The sequence below is a fragment of the Aphelocoma coerulescens genome, chromosome 5, assembly GCF_041296385.1.
Source record: "Aphelocoma coerulescens isolate FSJ_1873_10779 chromosome 5, UR_Acoe_1.0, whole genome shotgun sequence".
Classification (NCBI taxonomy): Eukaryota; Metazoa; Chordata; class Aves; order Passeriformes; family Corvidae; genus Aphelocoma; species Aphelocoma coerulescens.
In genome coordinates, this window is record NC_091019.1 from 12,825,396 (window position 1) to 12,844,966 (window position 19,571).

General features: G+C 41.7%; 1 protein-coding gene and 1 long non-coding RNA gene across 4 annotated transcripts in view; one reads left to right on the plus strand and one right to left on the minus strand.

Annotated features, from left to right (window-relative positions):
- Positions 1-6,186: 6,186 nt before the first annotated feature.
- Positions 6,187-19,571, minus strand: part of MICAL2 (microtubule associated monooxygenase, calponin and LIM domain containing 2) — a 118,644-nt gene continuing 105,259 nt past the window's right edge. For both annotated transcript variants that reach the window (XM_069016601.1, XM_069016600.1), the window contains 5 exons: positions 17,917-18,009; positions 16,408-16,501; positions 10,945-11,044; positions 9,661-9,734; positions 6,187-8,771 (listed from right to left, as the gene is read on the minus strand). In XM_069016601.1, the coding sequence (XP_068872702.1) occupies positions 8,587-8,771; positions 9,661-9,734; positions 10,945-11,044; positions 16,408-16,501; positions 17,917-18,009 (546 nt within the window). In that variant the 3' untranslated portion in view covers positions 6,187-8,586. The remainder of the gene's footprint in view (positions 8,772-9,660; positions 9,735-10,944; positions 11,045-16,407; positions 16,502-17,916; positions 18,010-19,571) is intronic.
- On the plus strand, positions 9,743-14,659 carry LOC138111221 (uncharacterized). Of its 2 annotated transcripts, XR_011151283.1 has the most exons (4): positions 9,743-10,525; positions 10,805-10,883; positions 13,901-14,048; positions 14,162-14,659. It is a non-coding gene; the product is annotated as an uncharacterized lncRNA (long non-coding RNA). The 2 variants fall into 2 exon arrangements; XR_011151282.1 differs by lacking the exon at positions 13,901-14,048.

Below are 19,571 nucleotides of genomic sequence, written 5' to 3' on the forward strand. Positions count from 1 at the left end.
CATTTGAGGCAGCTCCTGCTCCGCTCTCCCGGCTCTCCCGCTCCTTCCCTCCCTCCTCCCGCCCGCCCTCCCGCCGGGGAGGGCCCGCTCCCCTCGCACGGCTCCCGGTAGCCCCCGGGCGGTGCGAGAGCCGCGCTCCGCTGCCGGCTGGGGCACACAGCGCGTGTGGGGGCCCGGCTGTACCCGGGGGCGCGGGGCAGCGCCTCGCCCCGGGCTCCATCCTCCGCCCCTGCAGAGGAGCCAGGCGCTAACTGGGGCTGGGTGGGTAAGTGCCCCAAGGTGGGTGAGCATGCAGAAGGGTGCCACGTAACGTGGGTGCCGAAAGTCAAAGATAGACGTGGACGCAGGGCTCACAGAGCTCAGTTCATCCACAGCTACTCCGAGGTGAAGGCCCTGAAGGATAGGAGGGTCCCTGCTGCCAGCAGATGTTTCTGCATCCTGTGCTCAGCACTTATAGAAAAATAGAATCGTAGCCAGGGTTGGAAGGGACCTTTAAGATCACCTAGTTCCAACACTGCCATGGGCAGGGACACCTTCAGTTAAACTTGATAGTTCAAAACCCCATCGAACCTGGCCTTGAACACTTCCAGGGATGGAGTGTCCAGAGCTTCTCTGGAGAGTTTGTTCCAGAGCCTCATCACCCTCCCAATAAAGAATTTCTTCCTAATACCTTCTCTAAACCTACACTTCTTCAGCTTAAGGCTGTTTCCCCTTGTCCTGTCACTACCTGCCCTTGCAAAAAGTCCCTCTCCAGCTTTCTTGTAACCACCCTTTAGGTACTGGAAGGCTGCTAGAAGGTCTCCCTGAAGCATTCTCCAGGCTGAACAACGCCAACTTTCTCAGCCTGTCTTCATAGGAGAGGTGCTGCAGCCCTCTGAGCACCTTGGTGGCTTCCTCTGGATGCGCTCCAACAAGTTCATCTCTCTCTTGTGTTGGGGCCCCCAGATCTGGACACACAAAAGAACTCAGGAAGTAATAAAGTGTCACTAAATAGTTTGCTGCAAGTTAAAGTTCAAGCTTACTACATACATTTCAGTCTTGATAACATTTTGCAAAGCTCTTCTGCCTGCAGTTTTCAGCTATGTCTGTGGTTAGAAGCAGTGGGCATCATCATATCCACTTCTGCAAAACAAAACAACTGTTGTAGTCAGACCAGTATAAAAAGCCTGTGGAAGGAAAGGTGACTTAACACAATAGATTGCCTATACCAACGCTGCTTTGATTTGCAGATGAGCAGCTTAAGGGAGAAGTATGTTTAAAACAGATAATTTGCTGTGACTGGTTCAGGAGGCATCCAGGACTGGAACAGCATTAATGTCATCTGGATGCACTACTTTCACTTACCACTTAATCACTTGATTAACAATTCAGGCAAAAAGCCACACACACTTCATGCAAATATCTAGCTATCCATTAGGCATAATAAGTGAAATGAAATTACCATGAGGATATTTCTAAATCAGCTAATAATTGTTGTGTTTTTACAAGCCGGTAACATTGGTTAGCTGATGAGGGGTAGACATCAATGCCTATTTGTTGCATGCAGTTCGTATGTGCCCTGGAGAAAAACTTTATTCATCCATCCTGCCATCGGTTATAAGCAGGAATGAGCCCAAGCCTCAGCACAATCCTTTCCTTAACGTTTGCTCTCTGGTTCATAGCACCAGTTTAAGCTTCTTGTCTACGAATTTCAGCCTGAATTTCACATCTTATTCTCTTTTTACAGAAGTGCTGCTTATACAGTGTATGTATTAGGAGATGAACAATTTTTAAGAACATAATAAAAGACAATTTCAAAAGAAGAAATACACACATCAAACCCTTTTAAAAATATGCCTGTAAATCTGTGGCATTTAAAAACAGAGCAGTGACCCAACTAAATCTCCATTTGGAGCCAAATGACTATACTATATATGGATGTCAATATAGGATTTTGTGGGCATAGAAGAAGAGAGAACATTTTGGCAAGCACGAGTGTGCTTGCCTTTGTACCCCTTTGTTTGTGGTAAATACAGAAGGAACAAGCCAGATACCGCCCAAAAAAGCAATGGGTACTGGGCTGTGCAAGTACAGCGTAGTCAGAATTCAACATGCATTTGCCAAGTCCCTCACAAAATAGTTGAAAAGACCCAGAATCTTTCCTATTTCTCAACACTCAGTATATGTAAATTAATGATAAATACAGTATTACTTATTTAATAGCCTCATGAACTAGGGTAGTTTCACGTCACAAGGGGAAAAAATTAAATGAAACAATGTGTTAAAGATGAACTTTATCAGATCTGGAAACTCGAGTACTGTGTGCTTTAAGTAATGCTGCTAAAGCAACAGCCAGACCTTAAGTTTACAGTTTTGATTTGGGGTTTTTTAATGGATTTCTTTCAGGATTTATGTGCAGTTCATTGTGTATAACATTATTGCAATGTTTTTCCAATTGTGATGTTTCTCTTTGAGGATAGTTACAACATTTTTCCCCTGTATCTTAAATTTAGAATTACATATGCTACCTTTTTTTTGTTTTTATCTAGGAATATACCTGAACACGTGGCCTTAAATTAATATTGCATTCATTACAAAAGGCTTTATAGATAAACACAAGGTCTAAGTTATAGCAGCTTTGGGGATGGGGTTTGCTCTGCTTTGTATTTGACAATGGAACACTTCCAGGATCATGCTCCACAATCCCAGCACAGGACACAGCAGTCAGCAGGCTGCTGTTCAGGCTGGCCCTGCTGCACCTGGTATAGAGAAATCCAGAGCAGACCATGAGAGCTCTCACCACGTTCCCTGTCAGCGTCTTGTTCAGACAGATGAGCCAAACATTACATCAAATTAATTGTATCCTGCTCACATATGTACTCTTGCCAGGCAATAAAAGGTGGCTAAGTCCCCTCCCCACCACACTTCAAATATTTCTTGTTCACCTGCATATCTGTCCATGCACAGCTGGTTTTTATTTCTTTTAATATGAGGCTCAGAATGTTCAGGACCAGAGTTCTACTTTCCCAACAGAACAGAAGAGGCAAGGTATATATAGTATTCCAACCACAGGCTAGGCTAGAAAGAAAGAGCAGCCAAGCTGGTTAAGACTGTGCAAGAAATCATTCACTTGCCTTAGAGTGTTCCCCTAACATTTTTCTCCTAGGTGTAGCTCTGCTCCAGTCTTTTGACCATTTGGTCATTTAAAGAATGGAAGTGGAATTTTTAAAAGCGATTTGTCAACTTAACTGCTACTGCTGTGCTTGCCTACAGGAACACCCTCTGCTGACTTCAGGAAGAGGAGAACTTGACCAAAGTCTACACATTTTATTTTCCTAAGTACCTGCAGTCAGCCTTGTGCTGGCCTGCCAGCTCTGTGTGGTGAATTGCTCAATGTGCCCAGCCACCCCGAGTGATAAGTTAACAGCACAGTAAAGGAGCCTGCTGAGCAAAGAAGGTGTTTCCACACCATTTCAACGTGGCTGCATTTTAACAGCAGAAAGCATCGTATCAGGGATAAAAGGGCTCCAGATTTTCATTGTCAGCATCACCTAAAACTCGTGCTTGAGGATAAATTTGTTTCCAGCTCACAAGGTGAGAATAAGATTGGGCATATGCATATGCCTGGATTTAAAACACAGCTTTGCTTTCTGCTCTAACTTCTCTGGTATAAGAATATTCTCTTTAAGTAATATAACAAAATAACATAGTTTTATAAAAGTAATGGACTATTTCCAACCAGATTCTTTAAAAGTACAATGAATTTTTATGGTACATTGAGGAGCAAAAAAGATAGACTAAGATGTGATGAGGAAAAATATGCATGAAAGACAAAAGATAACATGTTGTATACAGCCACAGAAATTAATAATTTAAAAGCTTCAAAGGAAAGAAAGTGGGTTTAAAACTTTTTGGTAAAAGGGGAACATCATCCTGGTATTCACTACTTCTGGTAACACGTTGTTACATCAATTAGTTATTTAAAGAAACTGGGACAAGTTGACTTGCATTTACAACTGTCCTTCTTGAGATAGTTTTAGGAAAAAACCCAATATGTGATTTTTTTTTTCCTTACTAAGCTTCACTTGTACCCTTCATTTGGGCCTGTAGTTATGTACAGGTGTGTTACATGAATATTCCAGCAAGCACAATACTGGCATGCAGGGCCATCAGGTCTCTTCATAGTTCACCAGAAGCAACAGAAGAAACCACAATTTTTTCATAAATATCAGACAAAGAGATTTGGGTGAAATCCAGCAAATACCTTGTCCATCATGAAGTATTTGCCAGGATCCAGGTTCATGAGATGTGGCTGCGATGAAAACTGCAGGGGTGATATTTTCATGCTACCACGGCAAGCCCATTGTGCTAAACGATGCCAAAGTGTATGGTCCAGGCAAAACCCAGCAGGGACAGCTCTAGATCTTAACAGAAGCAAAGTTTTGAAAGATAAACAGAATCTCCAATCTGCTATGCCACATCCTGTTACTTGCTCAAGCGAGAAAGAAAACAGTGTATGTTTCTGGAAAAACACTACTAAACTAATGTGAAAATCCTAGTTGAAATGCATTGGGCTACAAAGCAGAAGTTTCAAGGCACAAGACCTCTAAATTTGTTTCCTATGCCCAGAGAAACCTGGTCAAACACACTAAAAGTCAGTGAGGTGTCCCTTTACCTTGGAGGCAAATGGATCAGTCTTGATTCAAACAGTGGTTTACAAAATCGTTTTCACCAACTTTTTATAGAATCACAGAACTGTTTAAGTTCGAAAAGGCCTTTAAGATCAAGTCTAACCATTAACCCAGTACTGCCAAATCCACCACTAAACCATGTCCCTAAGCACAAATTGAGTTTCTTTAGACTTGTGATCTTTTGAAGCGGGGAAAAGGAGGGTGTGTGCTTGCACTATGATTAGAAGAACTTCAGTAAATTCCTCTGGTGGCATTTCTACCCGGCTCCTGGGCCAGAAAATTCCACAAGATGGAAGGGAAGGGACATGACAGTAAAAGGAAAATCTCAGTTCAAAGATGCCAAAGATTACTTTGACCTCTGTAGAGAAAGAGCTGTCCATCTGTCCTGTGAGGAGGAGAGACCTATCAATCAGAGTCACTGAGCAGGGGACAGTCATGCTGGCCCCAGTCTTGTTTATCCTCTTCTCTCCTCTGGGTACCACATTGTCTTGCCCTGTAAGACTCTCCCACTGGTAGAAAGCAACAAAACACAGTGACCTGATAAAGTTAGTGGCATTTGAAAATTGACAATTATTTGACAATTAAGATTTTGATCACCCTTTGATCAACACTTTTCCTTCAAGTCTTCAAGGAACTGTTATAATTTGTGTGTCAAGCCTAAGGAAACCAGCTGGTGAATTCCTGGGTAAGCATGTGTGGAAGTTGTTGGTCTCATGGGGGTTTGTAATCTCTTCTGTTAAAGATGCCCCCTAACTTCAGAGTGTTGTTATTTCTGAACTACAAAAGAAATTTGTGCACTGCAAGATGGTGTGATTTACTTACAAGTATATGAGCTAAGAAGATGATTTAATTTCTTACCTGTAGATCTTTCCTCATCACACATTATTATGCTGTAGGTGTCAGTGGAGAGAAATTTCTGTGGAAATGATTCGGGGACTTCAAAGAATGAGACAGAATTTTATTCTTTCAAATAGAAAATTTCTCACAACCAGCCCATTTAGACACACTCAGTACAGTCTAGCACATCACATTATACCCCGAAATGACAGTGCCATGAACTTAAAAATGAACAAATCTATTACAAATTAGTGAGCCAAGTTACAGAAAAAGACTGAGCAGCAAGAAAACTCATAACCAAACCAGTGTTTAAATACATTTCTAATACAAGCCAACCATATGAAATTGACTTGTGAACAGTGCACATAGCTTCTCTTTTTTTAACCCCCTTCTCTACTCTCACAATACACAAAGACCTGCTTTAAATAACTTACGAGTTTACGATTTTCTAAATCACTTGCACAGTTTATTTTTGGATCTAATCTTGTGAGGTACTTAATATCAGGCAGGGTAACAGTAGCCTGACAGGTTTTTCCACCCAGGAGCAGATAGTTTTGGGTGGGGCATGTGTAACAACCACAGGGCATCCAGAAAAGTGTTTCTTTAGCCAAGATAATTTTGTATGTCCATTAAGTTCTGATGGCCCTCAGCTTCTGTGGGTACTGATATTCAGCTGATACTTCAGCTTTGGAACTAAAGGGAAAGCACCCTTTGGAATTTGGTTTTATAGCTGAACAGGTATATGCTGTAAACTGAAATCTCAGGGCTTATTTGCAACAGCAACACAAATGTGAATGGACTTTTTAATTGTAAAATGAGGTGAAAAAAACAATCTTTGATATAACTGGAGATTTCTGCAGAATTCCCCACCTGTGCAAAGCTTTAAGAATTTTGCTTTCAGACTTTTAAAAAATGCCTTGAAAACATTATGACTCTCACAGAAAACTATGATAGATTTTCTAGACTGTCTTTTTCTACAGGACTACATGAGGCAGTGATAAAACCCAGAATTTTTCTCCACAAAACTGGAAATACCAGCAGATCTCAACAGAGAAAATTAAAATATTTATTGCTTCTCTGCCTCTCCTACTTGTGTCAGTCTTAAGTAATAGATTTAGTTTAAAAAATCAATCACTGCAATCCATCTCAGTAAAAATGTCATCTGAAGATCAGGTATGCTTAGCCTATGAATGACAGGGGAAAAAAGTCTGGTGGTTATTTTGGAACACATTTAAGGATTCTGCCCTATCTTCCCAATATGATGAAAGACAAAATATATGTTAAAGCCCTGAATGCTGTGTTTTAAGGGTATCCCTTCAAGTTATGGTCACTGAAAACATTTTTTAAAATCTTAATTCATATTTTATTGCTAATTATTTACCAAATCTATAAAACTGTCTACTCTACAATGCACAGCTTTGCTGTACACAGCTGTTAGAAATACACATTTATCAATCAAAATTAGAGACAACATCCAAACTGTAAAATGTAACCAGACACTCCTACCCTCTTTAAACAGTCTAATAAATAAATATGAATAAATATTGCAGAGCAATAGTATAAAGCTTGCACCAACAGAGGTATATTATTTATCTGTGGCCAATAGCAAGAACTTGCTTTTACCTTTAGAAAGGGTATTTCAAATTTCTTGCAAAACAGCAAAAAAACCCTAACCCTGAAGATAATTAATAAATTATTGTGACAGGATCCAGTGTGTCTGTTACTTTACCTGTACTCACCAAGAGGTTTTTCAGTTTAAAGCTTTTTTAACAGGAATGCTTCTCTCTTTGGCGGTACCATAGGCAGATGCTGCAAATTAGCACCATTCATGAAATAATGAGAACATCAAATCTTCTCAGAGCACGAGGTAAAATGATATTCAGAAAGAAACACTTTCAGTTTCCCCTTGTTTTTTTCAGTTTGAATATCTAGTGCATCACACATACAGTTGGGAATATTACCAATCTTAAATTGCAGAATTATCTCAGATTTACGAAGGTACTTAAATTAGGAGAATTTCTGCACTGTTTTGCCAATATCTACAAATGCATGCACCAAAAGGGTACGAGATGGTCCCTTTAAGCAAAAAAAGTGCATATATTCTCAAGCAGCAAGATAAATGTAATTTAAACATAGCACAGTATTTTCTATCAAATGTTGATATTAAAAACTCAACATTTTTTGCAGTCATTTTAAGGGATTATTCTCAGGGAGGTCTTTAAATGCTATACCAGTCATCACACTCAACAATACAACTTGAGATGTATGTTCTGAAGAAATTGTAAAGTCTGTCATAGTAAAGCCTGCCCTATAAATATCAATTGGGTCTGAATTACTATTTTAAAATTATCTTTTATCGTATTTTAAAGGCTTTCATCTCTGATATACAGAAACTTCTTCGAGCATGAAACAGCTGAAAGGATAGTCATCCCTTTGATAATCCCTTACCATTTTACAAAATGCAGGGATTTAACATTGCTTTAATTTCTTGTTCAAAAATACACAGTGCAATAAAACTTATAAATACCCGAAAAATTAATTTCTGACATTGCATTTACAGTAGTTTTAGTAAGTGCTTATATGTAGTCATTAGTCAAATGACTCTTCCTCCACCAGAAATAAAGACTAACACTATTTTTATGAGATGCTTGTTTTCTGACGTTTCTATAGCTTGGCTGTGCCAAAATATTAACAAAGCCACACAGAGATTCAGACAAACAGATGGAAAGTAAGGCTGTCTCAGGAATACTAAATGATGTCATCACGTTCCTCAGAAACTCTACTCTGAGCACTAAAATAAAATTCCAAGAGAATAATAGAGCTCTGATTTGCCTTTCACAGACCCTGGTGCCCATCAGACAGGCAAATTCAGTCCAGATCTGCATCCCAGTGATCCTTTGAGCTGACAGTGAAACAGCTGTCTCTGGTGTGAGCAAAAGAACGACTTAAAACTTCTGATAACAAAATGATGTGTTTCCCAAATAAGCTGATTTTAAATATGAATTCCTTCATTTTCCAGAAGACTGTATCCCCGTGATAGGGAATACTGCTGAAAGGATGTTTATTTGCATGTGGCTGTTTAAATCCTGCTCAGCTGATAACCTGTAGATAAGATAAAGCTTTCGAAGTGCTGGTCTTCTGCTCTTTCTTTCACTCTCTGCTCTTCTAAGGTACATACGAGTCTGTCCCTTTCTTCAACCACTTTCATCATCTCAGTAAAAATTTCATCCTCCTCATTGAGATCCATCTCATCTTTAAAGCTGTCTAAAAGATCATAAAAAAGAGGTTAAAAACCAGATCACTGTTTGCATTTTAACTGTTAGTGCACAGGTTTAATTAACATTATAGCCAGTGACTATAATGAAGTCAATAGTAGTTAGTATTTTTCAAGTTAGAGTTCAGGGTTCAGGAAAATCTTCTCCTGGGTTTGGGCCATTTGAAGTTGACCACTTGGGCTCATAACGTCTAGAGTAGATCTTTTAACAAAAGTTAGTCTGGAAGGGATAGGAAAAGCACTAATTATTTATACAAACTACTAAGCTGCAGTTTAAATTTAGCTTATAAGGTAAAAATCCCAACATGAAATGTAGTACCTGTAAGAAAATGGGAAGTATTTTTCAGAAAACGTACCAAACACTGCTGTCACTTGCAATCCACATGCCTAGAACACAGCAGGATATTTTGGGGTACTCAGTGCTATGGAACCACTCGTGTCCCTGCATTCCTCCTCCCCATGCTCCCTTTTCAAATGCCACATGAAAGGACAAGTCCAAACTGTAATCCCAAATACCTCAAAGCAGTTCCAAAACACTGTGGTAACCAGCAATGCTACATAAGAGCAGATAACCTCCTTTGTTTAGGTGACTGAAGAAGTTTCTTCCTATTGCTGCCCATCATCAGCTGGACATGGCTGCCTGGAGAGCACAATTAGTGTAATTACACGTGCAGTGCTTCTGATCCAGTTCAGTGTAGAACTGGGCAGGCCAGCTCAGCTGTCTTCACTAGGAGTCAGAGGAGAAGATCTCACATTTTGCTGGCTGAGCTGCACTCAGAGGGAGCACGGGAGCCTTGGCCACCCTGGTCCTTTTTGGAGCAAACAGGGTTGGCACGGTCTGTCCCTGTGGGCTGGAGCACACTGTCCCCTTTGACTTACCATCAATGGCCATTTTCTCTCTCAGCTTTTGTTCCAGCCTGCTTTGGTGGTCCTCCAATTCTAGCTCTTGGGCTCTGGGTGCAGCAAAAAAGATGTTAAAGAAGAGGCTTTTTTCAGTGAAGACATATATGTTAATATTACTTCAATTACAAGATTCTGTGTTCTGCTTATCCAGTATTTTCTCCTCATGGGCTGCCAAGGCTAAAAGGTTTGCCTGTGCCAACATCTCCGGAGCAGCTCCAGAAGTACCACTGCCACCTTTTACATTATGTATGGCATTAAACTCCCCCATACCCAGCAATGCTTAAGGCTTTGAACCATCTGTGCTTTGTTGGTGGCACCCACAGTGTAACTCTGGATAGGGCTGAGCACTCCCACACATGAGGGTCCTCACCAGGCCCTCTGCACAGGTCCTGAGGGAAAGGAATTAACACGTGAACACATCCAGACAACAACATTTTGGGCTGCTAAAAGCAGCCCACTGTTGCTTTTTTAACTCCCAGACAGTGTGAGAAGAAAGCATTGCTACCACAACACCCGATGACAAAGGAGAGGGGCAAGAAAGGGTCGGCTCCCCGCAGCATCAACACAGCCAGGGAGAAACTGGGGTGCAGCTGGAGCTTGTGGGTGGCCTGGGTGATATGGGAATGATAAATGGCAACGAGCAGCCTGCACAGGTGGGAAATCCAGGCGTTAGTAAGGACTGCTGAGGCTCCCATTGCCTTCCCACACTGCCCACAAACAGTGGAGAAAATATCCGAGAGTCACCTCCGCCTGTCTCCAGTGTGTTTGCGAGGGACAGGGAGGCGAGGTGAGGGAGCGACAGCAAACATTGTTTCCATCAACCACAACAGTGGCATCTGAGGTGGGGTTTATTTGCTTGTTGTGTTGGTGTACCTGCTTGTTTCATTGCTGTAGTGAATTTCTAGATCTTTTTTTCCTATGTCCAGTAAAACCAGATGAATTTGTGAGACTATTTTTCTTCCCAAGAGAAAGTGCCCCAGAGTTCATTAGACCCATATTATGTGAAGGCAGAGCATCTCTGTGCCACATTGGTTCAGAGTATCATATAGGATTGAAATATTTGAACCACTGAGAGAGGGAAGGATGAGGAGGCCTCAACAACAAATCTGTGTTCCAACAGGTTGTAGCTACTCTGGGTTTTATTCCACAACTGTCTCAAACTGCAGCATGCAGCAAGGTGTTCAGGTGCATTGTGAGTTGTGAATACACTTTTTTCCTCTCCCCTCCCCACCTTTAATACTAATGCTTGTCCTTACTTACATAATCAGGAGCTCAGACTCATAACGCATTAATTTATTCTTCTCCATGACCAGCTCAAACCATTCATGTAGCATCTGATTTTCATCCTTTGTGCCTGAATCTGTGTAAAATAGGAGACTTCAGTGTGCTTTACCAGCTTTCTTTCCAATGCTTTTGCCAACTAAGTTCTCTTTCAGTAGTCCTCCTTGTAAGCCCACATTACTTCAAATGGAGATGGTTTTGCTGTATGCAACTTCCACCAGTAATGGCTGGGTACAACAAGTATAACATTTTTTTGTCTCTTTTTTGTTGACTGTTGAGGCTAATTGCAGTTAAAGATGCACTGGATTTTAAAACATTTTTGTCTTAAAGATTTTCCTTTCAAATAATCACATAGACTTTAATGGGCACTATTTCTGTCTCTTAGCTCTGCCTTTGATAAGAGAGTTTCTCTGTTGAAATTGGGCTTCAGAGCTGAGCTATGTCTAAGTGGATACTCCATTAACACAATCAGCCTTCAGGATGCACATGCTGGCAAGTATCAACTTAACCTCTGCTTCCAGTGGACATCAGACACACAACCAAATCCTCTTCAAATTTTCCTTCCCTTGTCAGCTGGCCTCTAAATCTGCAGCTGCTTTGAATGACAAATCTATGATTACTGGGTGGGTTTATAACACTTTGGGCTGGGGCATCACTGGTAGACAGTCTTCTTCCCAAAGAGCTCACAGCTTGACTCTGCCTTGCTGAAGAAAATGATGGATCTCTTTCATCAAGTGAGGACCTTTACTCTCCTAAAATACCATCTGTACAAAACTCTTTGGCAAGGAAGAACCCCTGGGTGTTTTCAAATGGCAACTCAGAGCACATATGTATTTCTTTTCCTTGCTGTCCTTTGTAACATCCTCATGACCTCACATTTTCCATTCATTTTTTTTCCCAAAACAAAGCCACCCCACCTCCCTTCATTGCAGAATTACAGTGGCAGTGATGGCACTGCCAACACACCTCCCATCCACTGCCTGCTGCCACAAAATGGTGATCACTTGTAGGAAGCAAGTATCTTTCACTGCTCCAGGTTGAGGCAACAATCTAAGTGACACACTGGCACCTTCAGAAGCATAAAGCCAACAGCCAGCCCATGCTCCTGCCCCAGCACATGGTATTTGCACTCCCCACCACACATGGAAGCAGGGATGGCCAGACTTAGGATGCAGCAAAAGGAGTACTGCCAGCAGGCAGGGGAACCAGCTCTTTGCTCCTCAGTCCTTACACCACAGTGCTAGATAACCAACAATAAAATCCCCACAAACCAGCCTGGCTGTTTTCTGTGGATGGAAGTTTATATGATTTCTCATACTTTAAGAGGACTGCACCTTTATTTTATATGACTGAGAGCACTGAAACTTAACCCAAAATGTCTCAGGTTCAAGCTCCAGAGACATCAATTACAAGAGTATCACTAAACTAGATTACCATGGGGAGAGACAGACAGAGTCCTGGGCAGTTCAGCAGTGTTTCTGATGCCTTTCTTTCTTGTCATTTTGAAATGTGCTTTATTTTTTTGCCCCAGGTATTGCCCTCTTGTCTCTACAACTTAAGCTGCCCCTCACTCTTAGGTCAGAGCCAGGATTTGACTCCACTCAAAAGCAGCCGTTTAAAGCCCATATCCTTGGGGCAGCAACAATGTCACCCAGTGAAGCCCTTTAGCCATCTTCCCTAGCCAAGAGAAATTGCTGGGTGTTTGGGATCACCAGCCCATTTGCTGGTGGGCACCACCATTGTCCCAGGGAACCCAGGTCACCTCCTGCCAGCACCGGAGGAGTTACCTGGGCCCCATGCTGGCGTGGGTGCAGTTCTGTAGTTTGTCATCAGGACTTGACCCCAAATGGAAATTACCATGAAACAGGAGGATAAAACATCAGGAGAAGGCAGAGCAATCCCTCTTCAATTTCTGCCTGATTCCATTAAAACTTGGCAGTAATGGATGTGCTCCTGTGGGATCTTCCAGGTCAGCAAGCGGTGATAAAAAGTGTCTTCTCAGAGTGACTGCAGGAGCGGTCCTTGCTGGAACATGCCAGTTTCTTACAGATCCAGTTCAAGGATGCAGCATTAGTATTCAGAGCCTTAGGTCTTTGTGTGCCACCATAAGAAGTTATCATCAAACTTTGATCTATTTTACTGTCAGTAAAAACACTGCAATCGCTGTTATGCATTAAGTGCGGCACAGACACAAAATGTTACTGTTCCATTTTTGTTGTTTCCTTGTTTAGGCAAAAATATTCCTTCTTTTAACTTTTCCTCTTTACACTTTAAAATCGCTGTATCTCTAATAAAAGACTGTGTATTGTAGGTTGATTGAGGTAAGCAAAGATAACACACTTTGCAGAAAAACATTCATTTTTGCAAAATTCTCAGTGCAAGATGAAATAAAAGTAGCCCTTGTTTTGCCTCCTCCTCCATCCCACAGAACGCCCCCTAAGTGTTCCCAGGGGCATTTTTTCCCTTTGTTACTACCAATGTTAATTGTTATTTAAGTCTGATGGAGTGCTCGATGCCTTCCAAGGGCAGAACAAACCAAAGAAGCATTTTGCATAATGCAGTTCGACAGATCTTTCTAAAGGTTAGAGGGAAAACAGTTTGTGAGTTTGTTTTGTGAGCCATGTTGGCTTTTCCCTACAGCATTGCTAAAGCAAACCTTTCCTCCTGGTTTATCCAAGTCTCGTTTGACTGAGATCCATTTGAAAGTCAGACATTCTTCTAATTACATCATAGGTATTTCTATTTTCATCACTTTTGAAGGAATTGTACAGGCTGTGGAGGAGGATTTACTGAACACTCCTCTCAAAACCTGAACCTTCTGTTCTCCAGATTGATGCCCAACTGTCCTTCCTTACAGTCATCACACGGTAAAGGGGTCTTGGCCAGTTTGCACCATTATAGGTACAGTTAAACCTCATATTCCTTACTTCTACAGGTTTACAACTGATTTCTTTTGACTCTGTTGAAAATTCCAAGACACCTTGGATATGCTTTTTATGAAATCAAAAACTAGCTACAACATGTGCAGATATTTGTTCGCCTTCCGAAGCACCAAGACATTTCTTGATGTTCTCTCTCTCAACGTAGGTTTTCTTCTTTACCATCATTGTTCATGATTTGTTTAGTCAACTGAGCCATTATGCTAATTTCAGTGGAAAACGTGTTTTGAGGTTTTTATTTCTGTATTTTCTTGTAGGCAGAAGCTCTCCATAAGCCTTCACAAATGTCAGTGGAAAACAAAGCAACGGTACATCAGTGATTTATTATTTGGTATTTTGAAGCGGAATAAAGGAAATAACGAGCATGAACAATTACTCATAGGACCGATATTATTTTTCTCAGGTTTTTTGGGGTGTTTTTTGGGGGCCTTGTTGTTTTTTTTTTTAATGCATGAATTGTTGTCACTACAATTAGAAGATCATCAAAACCTCATTTTGCTCATCAGTCTTCATGGCAGTTGTTTCGCACCCACGCATGTTCTCTTCTAATTCAGTTGAGGAGCTAATGAATAACTCCCCCTAACAAAGGGGCCATTCATCCCAGGCTTACAGAATTATTAGAGGAGAGTTGCGTAAATGTCACTGAAGACTGGTGTTTGCAGGCCTGCCTCTAAATTTGGTTATTCACAACCTTTGCAGCTCAATATTATTGCTGAACTGTGATCGTTTTCTAATTACCTTAATAGTACCTATTAAATCACTTGAATTGCATAAGCGCAGACCTGCTTAAATACAACTTAACCTAATAAACACTGGTCATTCATTAAACAATAATGCTCATTATTTTTAGGAAGCTTGAACAGAATATTAAACTCACCAATTCCTGCATCATTACACATTTGTTATTACAAGCAACAAAGCACTCACATTTTGTCTGGGAAACTCACAGCTTCGTGCTTTTGCACCAGAAGAGTTATTGAGAGACAGTTACATCCTACGTTTCAGTATCTGCCCTATTTGTAACTGGCCACCTACACACAAACAATCAACAGGGAGAAAAAACCAGTACTTTCACCTTAATGAGGGCAATCCAATTACCAAGGATGGTAAGAGAATGAGAAGCATCGATCTCTTGGCAGACAGCCTTCTTTAGGAAATGCGATTGTCAAAACAGCAACAACAAGAAGTGGCTCTAGGCCATTTATCCTGGTATTCGGTGTCTATCCCAAGAGCTAGAAGCTTCTTGTCCCTCTATATTTTTGAGGTTTCCAAAAAACAACCACCTTTATACAAATCAAAAGAAAAAAGCTAACTCTCCAAATCCTCATAGCATTTTTAGCAGACTTTCTCACAGGCAGTAAGGTGGGTGCTGTTTGATAAAGGGTTATGATTTCATTTAAGAAAAATAGATGCTAGCCTTTTAAATAAAAGTTGGAATAGACTGACACGATCAATTCTAGGAAATTAGTTAATAAATATAAAAGGTTGGGCAAATGCTCTCTTGCCAAACTGATTAGTGCAGTGTCAGAATAGGGGTGAGAGCAGCTATGAAATACGGCATTAAAAAGGCCAGCATGTAGCGTTGGACTGGATTGCCTGGTTAAGACAACAACAAGATCAGGTGCCAAAATATATCTGGGCTTTCCGTGTTGTGCAACTGCCTGTCAGGAAAACACAAGGCTCAGTTTTCTAAAGTGGAGGTAAAGAAAGACACATTTGCATTCAGGCTGTCAGTCCCTTCAGCACAGAACCACCGCCCCCTCTGAAGTCCTTTACGTGCATGGTTCACACGCCCATCCCCATTTTGAGCCTGGCAGGAGCCCCAGGTATCCTGTCCCTGTGCTTCACCCCGTGTGTGCTGGGGAGCAGTGCCAAGGCTGGGCCAGTGGCAGGATCCCACAAACCTCGGGGCTTGGGAGTGTTGGCTCAGGTGAGGGAAAACCTTGCCTCTGGCTGGGGCCAGGGTGACATCCCTGTCATCTTCTGCCCACTGGGTGAAGAGCTGTGCTGCTGGGATCTCTGTGTGTGCCTGCATGCTGCTGTTGCTATAGCATGGCCACTGGCTCTAATCATATTAATGGCATTTCACACTCCAGGAAAGTCATTAAGGACTCTGTTACTAGGCATGGGCTGCTGCTGGCTTGGTAACTGAGATACAGCTCCTGGAAACCTCACTGGTTCCCTCCACAAGATGAAATTAAGCTCAGGATGGGACTTAAGAAAAAAAAAGGGGGAGGTGAGGGGAAAAGTAAATTCAGGTTCAATAGCATTGTAAATCATTCCAAATCTGTGATAACCAACAGAAAATTTAAAGCCTTCAATGTAAAGGTACGTCAGCTAACAAAGAGTTTGAGAAAATGCTTAAAGAATTATTTTTGTCCTGCCAGTTATTGCTCCTTTTCAGATTTTGCACCAAACTACTTCCATGGCAACCATTAAAACCCTCTGCTTTGAAACAGGTTGAAAAACCCACCACCAAACAAGCAAACACTGCTTTGTGTACCTGCTTCTCCTCTTAGTTCTCTCTCCAGTTCAACACCAAAAATCTCCAGAGCTCTTTGTCTTTCCTCCAGTTCTTCTAGTTGGCGCTGGACTGCCTGCAAAAATGTAATGATACAAAAGCTACAGAGAGAGCTTCAAAATTTGGAGACAAAAGATGGTCTCAGTGGTTAGAGAAACAGCTTGGAAAGGTCTTGGAGGAGTCATGGCTCTTGCCAACTCATTGAGTGTTCCAAGCACCTAAGCAATTTAAATATGCCACTAGATGTCCATGACAATTTTATGGGGGTAAGTATCACAGGTACCAAAAGAACCTCAGTTTTTTCTGAGTTTTAGCTCTCCCATTGTAAAAAAGAGATCGTAATGTTTCTGTGTCTCACAAGGCGTAAAAAGTCAATACTTTCATATTCAGAGACATATATTCTGAGATATTACACTGATAAAGCTCATATAAATAGGGAAGGTTTACAGCTAGAAAGCTCTGCTAGCTATTTTATTGTCCATGGGATTTTTTTTGGTTTTCTTTCATATTTCACAAGCTTTTGACCCAGAAATAAAAGGGTCTAATAGCTAAGATGTGACAATTCAGTGGCACTTCAGGAAGGATTTCTACATCCATTGTCCATTCCCTTTTAAATAAGATTTTCAGAGGTGTGGTGGGGATAAAAGGCATGAAACACCTTAAAAGGTTGAAATGTCAAAGACAGATGCTCAGCAGTCCCCATTTCAGGCTGTGTTAGGGCATTCCAAGCCCTCAGCAACAGCCTAATACAAAAGATCATTCAAAAAGTTTGGACTTGATTGTCTCCACAAAGCAGTAAAATAAGAGTAGTCACGTATGCATCTAATTTTACCTTGAGATAATTTACAATTCTCAGATAAAAAAGAAAAACATAGTTGCTCTTCCTTTGTATTAAATAGGATACATCTGAGATCAAATTGTGCAGAAGTGCATTTACAAATCTTAAACTGTAATTGGGAATAATAACACGTCAGTAGAGTCCAGAGCTTTCCTAGCATTTTCTGAGGAGCAGGGCCTGTATAAAGTGAAGTGACTTTCCATCATTAAGGAAAAAAATGATTCACTTTCATTGTAATGGCAGGGAGAGAACAAAAGCCATCACTGTATTTTTGTATCCTCCTGTAATACACAGAGGTAATCGCCAAGTTTCTTACATTCTATGGGGTTGATGTTATTTCCCCTTTCTATCTCTTTCCCTCTTCAGTGTATTCTTATTGCCAGTCACTATTCCCTCTTGTTCTTCATCCACAATTACAAAATTATGATGATAATTATGATGATCTCCAGGGACTGACATGGATTTGTCACTCAGAGAGATGCAGGGCCCTGCCACATGCACCTTCCTGCTCCTGGTGGTTGGGGGCATTTCAGCACAGAAGGCAGTGAGCCACACTGAGGACTGAGGGGAGATGCAGAGCCCATTTTGGATACCCCCATCCTCACAAATCACTCTTGGGAGACAAAGGGGACATCTGTGAGCTACATTTTCACCTGTGCTTTGTGAAGCCTCTTCAGCTCCTCTTGTTTAATCAACTGCTTTGTCTCCTTCTCCAGCTTCCTTCTCCTTCTGAGAGCCCTTTTTGCCTGCAAAAGACACAGAGAGAAAGAAAAAGGCAATCAAAGTATAAGTATGCTATTGCAGCTTTCCTCCAGCCTCCCCCAGAATCACGGAGCCGCTGAGGTTGGGTCTGCCCCGATCCCCTGCCCAAAGCAGGGTGAGCTACTGCAGGGTGCTGGGGCAAAAGGGAAACATTCCTGCAGGAACACTTACATTTGCTATGTTGGCTTTAAATCACTACAAGCTCTTAATGCAACCATAAGTGAGTGGGAAGTGTGTCAATAAAAAGTGTCCAAATGACAAAGCTGACTGTATATAGCATCCCACTGTACATGGCCATGCACAGGCTGGGGAAATCACCAGTTTAAGGAAACTCAACCCATTTCCATTGCTATAGCTATAAAGTAGTAAAATTTACATCATAGGACAGTACCTGAAGCCCTGTGAAACCTTCCCCAATGCTATTTCTGTGCTGCATTACAGAGATTTTTGCTTTTCCCCAGGGCACTTGTTGCTGCTGCCAGGAGAGCAGGACAGCACATACTGCAAGGCTGGTCAGGGAATCACCTGCCATTGCTCCAGCTTGCCTTTAACCCAAGCTATCCTGATGTGCTTTAAGGCTATGGTGTTCCCATTTTTGAGGAGACAGCACACATGAGCACCATAGGCCAGACAATAAAAAAATTAACCAGCCAGGAAGTCACTAAAATTTTTCCCACCAAGTTTTGCCAGATACCAGTGGTCGACTGGCAAAATAGCAGCCAGAACTGGCATGAAAAGGGATGGGTAGGAGGCAGCTGAAAGAAACACACTGAGTGGGAAATGTGCATCAGAACTGAATCACTGCTAATGCCCATGTGCAACAGCTGATCCTTCTCCCCATTTCTTGCAGCTCCCCTGGAGCTCTGCCTTCTCCCTGCCTGGTCCTGCCCTCCCCGTGACTGCCTGAACTGCTGGGGTTTGCTTTTATCCAGTTTGCTCTCACATCTCCCTTCTTTTCTCTATTTTATTTAAACCTTATTTAATTCACCATAACATTATCATACTATAGATTGCCTTTCCTGTAACAGGAAAGATGAATGAAGAATCCTGACATCTCAGTGCATCCTGACACAGGGCCACTGGTGACAAGTGCTGCCACACATTGCTGTGTTTTGGTTCCTCTGTTTCCATTCAAAGTCCCATGTAGCTTTCATATTTTTCAGTGTTTTTCAGTACTTTGCTTTCCTTCCTTTCTCCCACCCCCAAAGACAACAAATCAAAAGGCCACCTCATACTGTTAACTCCACTTACTGATATTCTCCACAGGAAAGAGAGAAACACAGTTCTGATGAGCTATTCAGACAAAAAAGCTGTGTTTCCTCACGTCAGAGCTGGGTATGGAGGGTTCAGGGTGCTGTAGCCCCCAGCTCCCACTCCTGCAGTCAGCTCTTTCAGGGTACAGGGCCTGAGTGTGATTTTGTGGCTCACACACTTGTGCTGATTAGGATAAACAGAGTGTTTTCCAGGCAACCTGCCTGCAGCACTTCTCAAATGAATCTGTATTCCCCCAAAGGAAATCTGCATCTGTTTGGTCTAATTTTTTCAA